The following is a 5,947-nucleotide window of genomic DNA, read 5'->3' as shown; positions in this document are numbered from 1 at the left end:
CAAGCTGTCTGAATTTTGTCTACAACCAAGTAGAACTCCGTATACTTGTCATACTTGAACGAATACTCTGCAAGTTGCCTGAAGCATTACAGCTGACTGGAAAAAAAAATGTTTACAATATCAAACCAATCCTAATGAAGTTATGATTGCAGTCTGCAACTGACTGGTAATTACAGAGTCTTGCGCCCTGTGAAATACTCAGGAGCAATTCTGAGTTACAAGCCAGAAGTACAACAAATTTATGCTCAGGGCTCATTCTGGGATCAGACTGTTTGCATGCAGCCAACTGAAGAGTCAAAAGCATGTAACTTGCTGTAGAAACACCAAACCTACACACACAAATTACCAGTTTTACATAGGCTAAGAAGCCTAGCATAACTACAGTGTTTCATATTTTTAAGACTAAAAGACTTAAAGAAACAAATGAGCCTGATGTCAGCTAAGTTTAGGAGCTGAAAGCAACAGTTAAACCGTATCACTGGTGCAAAACTATTTACATTCAATGAAATTGTTTGTTGTTTTCCTTAATTATTCAATTACTCTTAAGTGCATCAATACACAATTTAAACCAACTGGGTTAGTGAAATTTTCAACCACAAGTTACCAATTATAAGAGAACACAATCCAACAGTTGCAGCTTCTGGTGTAAAATCACACTAATTTTCTGGAACAGCTGTACGCATCTGACATACGGTCAGTCTATATCAAATGATTTCTCCCTATTAAGCGAGAGGGAAAGTGGCTGCCCTTCCCATCTGAATTTCCTGATCTTTAATGGGAGGAAGGAATTAAAGCAAGCAGGTCAGTAAACACAAAGTTATTAATATCCCCAAAAGCAGTAGCTTAACAAAAAAAAAAAAACAAACACAAAACCAAACCAAACCACAAACACACAACACACACCAAAAAGTCCAATCTGAAAACAAAGTTTCGTTAACATATTAGGAATCTCTGGTTGCCTTCAAAGCAAAATACAGAGAAAGATCACCATGAGACAATGCTATTTGAAAGTATACAACATTCAAAGTGACAAGATATCCTGCTAAACATTTTATATCAGCATCTGAGTACTAGGCAGCGTACTGTAACTTCATTTATTGGGAAATACATGAAATCACACTGTTAACACACTTTTAACTATCTTTGGAAGCCTATTTTCTAGTTGTATAGTGAATATTTTTCTGCAGTGTTTAATTGATAGCTGTGCTATAGTTAGCGAACACAAAATTGGCATGTTATCCTGAAGTAAAGCAATAAGGTGGCTTTATGCACAGAAAATACGGAGGCTTCTATTGGCTAATAATCATACAAAAGCAATACTTTAAAACTTAGTGTTTGCTAATAGGAGATCTAGAATAGTTTCCTACATATCCATACCACCCTGTAAATACCCCCTTTATTAACAAAATCAAGTGCCAAATCACTACAGGGTCCAAAATTATCTCAAAAAAAAAAATTACCAATTGTTTACCTTTTCCTAGACTTTGCAAGACTAATCATTTTCAGATAAACCCAACAATGTGCAAAACTTCCCAACATCACATGCTAGGAATAACAAGTGCTACCAAGAGATTCTGCTGAAACCAACTCAGAAAACGTAAAACAGCAAAGTCAAGCCTCATACCTTGAGCAGTCACCATGAAGATCATGATCAATCTTAGCGTTTCCTGCATGAAGCAGTTTCATCCCCTTTACTAGTTGAGATAACTAAGCTTTGTTTTCCACGAAGCAGTTTCATCCCCTTTACTAGTTGAGATAACTAAGCTTTGTCTTCCACGAAGCAGTTTCATCCCCTTTACTAGTTGAGATAACTAAACTTTGTCTTCCACCTCAGCGATGCTAGGTAAAGACATATTGACATTAGAAAAACATGGTTTCACTGCTGCTTAACAATATCTTCAGACCTACCACAATATAAATTTGCTTAAATAAATACTTTTCTATTTGTCAGCCTTCTTTGGCCACATGTACCATTCTGCTAATCACGAACACTTTGTTCAGAAAGTGCTTCCCGTGAAAACTGCTTCAGATAAATGAGTTAACCTTGCAAAATCTAGCTCCCCACAACATGTAAATTTGTCAACCCTGCATTATGCAGTCCCATATTTACAAAATACTTAGAAACTTTACACCTGTCTTTTACCTTACAAAAAGTGCAATTCTCTCACCCCATGTTATGGGGCAACAACATTCTTCATAAATTCTACAGAATAGCAGCCTATGATAAGCAAGTAAGGTGCTTAGCTTATGCCCAGGATCTAACTGGTTAAGTACCACCAGGAAGTACATTTTGTATAGGCAGAATCTGTTGCTATCTACTGTCGAAGTGGTGCCGCAGCTAGGTTTGCAAGCTCAATGAGAGCCAGCGCTCCATGCATGCGTTCGCGCTGCTCCTGGAGGCGGCGGCGAGCAGCTGAATGAGCGCCGTTTTTCTCTTCATCATCCTCTTCATCAGACTGAAGATACTCCATTGGATCCTGCTGTTCCTGATCCGTTTTCTGGATTGTTTTAGTTTTCAAAGCAGGGGCACGCTGTTCTCTACTCTCCCAGTATCTACAAAAATCAAACGTGGGGAACGCTTTTAGAATATGTACAAACTAACTCACACAACCACAATGCAAAGTACCCCAAGTACCATCTTACATCCGACTAAGCACTACATTTGGCTTGATCTTTCAGCCCTTATACGGTAGCATTGAAGATGTCAGAAACCTCCTTTATTTGGTATTTTAAGTGTCAAGTGCCCAAATGAACATCTGTGACCTCCACATGGTGTTCCCAGCAGGCGTTTCTCCCAGGGCATACACAATTTTTGCCTCTCATAAGGATGCAAATTCAGCAAGACTGTGGCACTAACTAACAAGGTATTAGCAGGTGTTGATCAAGCAAAAAGAAGTATTTAAGCAGAGACAACAACAAAATAGATAAGAAAAAGTCTCACGAGGAACTCTGTCTCAACCAGCAGTTAGCTCTTCTTTCAGGAAAGGCAAGGCTGGGCTGGCTTGTACTGGAGGAACAGCTGGTTTTGGCTTGTCAGGGTGGCGGGTTTTTTTGCACATAAGAATGAAATGCTTTCTTAGGCCGTCCTTGTAAGTATTTAGAGAAAGATGACACCATGAAGGAACTTACTTCGCTAGCCACTCAGCCACAGCTTTATTGTCAGCCGTCTCCTTTTTACTCCGCCTGTCTGTGAGCTCTTCCCTCTTCAGTCGGGCATATGGATGGTTGGGGCAATGACGGTTTGCATGCGTGAATCTGCTTAAACAGCCTTAAAAAAATATGAAATGACAATGAAGAACACATTGTGGAAAGCAGTCAAGCAATGAGTAAGCATAATATCTGTGGGGTGAAGTGCTGCTGAATCCAACCTTTCTCACTCACAAAACCCCAGGTTCAGCTGAAAACAGCAAGCTGTAGTTGCAAGATTCATATGTCATCATTTCATACATTAGGATCAACCGACAGAATTACTGATAACCTACTTAAATAAGAACATATGCGATCCTTAGATACATATTTGCATGATTATGCAGATTCTGCATGGCTCCTCCCTTCCCTAGAAGCTCCTCCAAAATTAAAATCTGAAGCTTTTATGTATCTTTGCCCCCATGAACATGCAAACGTTTCCAGTACTACACTGACCCTAGTTCTGAAAGCCACAAATTGGTCTCTGATGGCTCACCATTCTCTGAGCAGACGAAAGGTTTCTCCCCTGTGTGGAGACGCTGGTGAGTTTTGAGCTGCCCACTCTGAACAAAGGCTTTCCCGCAATCTGGGTAGTCACACAAATAAGGCCTTTCACCTTAAAAATAATAACAAAACAGATTTATGAATGCTGAATATAAAAGAAGAGCGATAGCATCCAGTGGTGGTCCCTGGCTTGAGTCTTACACAAGCAAGCTCTCTTACCCATTCAGATACTTGTGCCTACAACAGAGATCCGCTTTTACCCCAAACAGATCTTTACTTTGACGTACACGTTCAATGCTACTGGATAATACAATTATTTCCAGAGGGGAAAAAACACCATAAAGTTTTATTTTTCCTTGCTATATTTTCTGATTTAAGCCTCTTGCACAGCACTACATAAGTTTTGTCTCCTGAAACTATGCAACTATAGAGCAAGAAATATATGATGTGAAATGAGTACATAGATAAGTAGTGTAATTCAAGTTGTAACCAGATCAATTTTATTCTTAACATAGGCTGAAGTTGGGTAAAATAACTGAGGTCAACAGTATAGTAATATAGGAAGTTGTAGAAGTATCTCATTAGGGAAGGCTATTTGAGAAAAGTTGTAATGGGTAAATGGAGTTAGCAAGAGAAACCTGTTCGTGACTTAAGCCAAGAAAGTTTTCTTAGGCCAGTCATCAAGGAAGACTTCCCCATGCAATCTGCAATAAGAACAGAGGATCCGACTATGTGCAACTACGCAAAGGCATGCCATGCCACCGCTCCTCAGGAAGGATGAAAAAATGAGGGTGATGCTGACTTACTAAGTCAGAGGAATAACACCAGGGTAAGCTCTGCTCATTTAAGTAGTTCATACAAGTTCAATACCTAATACAAACAAGTGAAATAAAAATATCTTTTGATCAAAAAGCATGAGGAAACTGCTGTTTAATATTAGTATCTAGAGTAGTCTTAGTGAATTGACTCAGAAAAAGAGACCATGGGAGCCATGTTTTTTCTGGGGTTGTGTTTGTTTGGTTTAGGCATTTGGGCAGAGGGCAGGGGGACCGTTGGTGGTTGTGTCTGTATTGTGAGCTACATTAGTTCACACTTCATTGCAAAAACAGAGTCCTGTTGGAACACGGAAAAAACAAAAAACATTATTTGCTTGCTTTATGGAAAAAAGAGCATCTCCTGTTCATTTCAAGCTACTGAGTGAGGCAAATGCAAGTTGCCTTATAGAAACAGTTTGTTAAATTAGCATGACCACCTCCACCCCAGAAGATGAATTCTAGGTGGTGGGAAAGACAACTGGATTGTGATTTTAAGCATTTTAATTCTTTTTTCAACATTTAAGCTACATTTCTGGGGTGTTACACTGCCCAAGTTACCAGCCACTTTTTAAGTTACTGACTCGTCTTACAGCTAGACTTCAACTGCTGTGTGAAAAGTAACACCAGCAAGAAGGAAACAAATCGGAGAGAAGAGGCAGTCAGAATACAAAGCGCTACCACATACAGAGCCCCGAGCTCAAGAGAAGTCCTCCCTCTTGCAGGGTGAGCCTGTGACAGCAGCAGATAAAACACTTATACAACTTGCCTGTGCTGTTACAGCCAAAATTGCTGCTACGCTTTCCCATGACAAATGTGGTTACAAAGACTTTGATTGCACTAACAAGCCTCAGAAGAAAAGTATGATTAATTTAACAGTTACAATAAAGTATTAACAGGTCGAGTTTGTCCGGGGGGGGAGGGGCTTGCTTGTTTGTTTGTTTTTTAAATTCCTTCCCTGCTGCTTCGGAAGCTGCTCACGGCAGCTATTCACCCCTTCCCGTTACTCACCGGTATGAGTTCGTTTGTGGGCCTGCAGGGATTTCTCTCGTGGAAAGACCCTGTTGCAGATATTGCAACGTATTCTGCTGGAAGAGTGCTCTCCTTCACTGATGAGGTCACGGACGGTGTCTGCTCGCGGACGGCCACGCCTTATCCCATCCTGCATTGAGATAATTACGGAACTGAACTCCCGCACATGCCTACCTCTGCAGTTTGGCCAAACCCCACAACTTTCCCTGAAGTGCCTTGTAAGTGACACGTGCGACCGAGGCCCGGTGCCATGACGGCGTCAGCGATGTGGCCGTTAACCAAGCCAGAGCGTGCCCAGCCCTTACCTAACTCCCTCGTCACAGCCAGGCTACGGCCGGCGTGTGCAGGTGAGGAAACGTCAGGCACCGCCAGCGCTGCCGTGCACTTACTGAAATGGGGAAATAGAAAACACT

At 41.0% G+C, this 5,947-nt stretch overlaps 1 protein-coding gene across 1 annotated transcript; it reads right to left on the bottom strand.

Annotated features, from left to right (window-relative positions):
• Window positions 1–2,060: 2,060 nt before the first annotated feature.
• Window positions 2,061–5,670, bottom strand: ZNF367 (zinc finger protein 367). Its single transcript, XM_010289271.1, has 4 exons — window positions 5,514–5,670; window positions 3,683–3,802; window positions 3,130–3,268; window positions 2,061–2,553 (listed from the first exon to the last, which is right to left on the bottom strand). The coding sequence occupies exons 1-4, from the start codon at window positions 5,668–5,670 to the stop codon at window positions 2,316–2,318; spliced, it is 654 nt and encodes a 217-aa protein (XP_010287573.1). The 3' UTR covers window positions 2,061–2,315.
• Between the last annotated feature and the right edge of the window lie 277 nt (window positions 5,671–5,947).

The sequence above is a fragment of the Phaethon lepturus genome, unplaced genomic scaffold, assembly GCF_000687285.1.
Source record: "Phaethon lepturus isolate BGI_N335 unplaced genomic scaffold, ASM68728v1 scaffold43896, whole genome shotgun sequence".
Taxonomy (NCBI): domain Eukaryota; kingdom Metazoa; phylum Chordata; class Aves; order Phaethontiformes; family Phaethontidae; genus Phaethon; species Phaethon lepturus.
The sequence above is the reverse complement of the archived record's forward strand: the minus strand, read 5'-3'. Positions and strand labels throughout refer to the sequence as shown.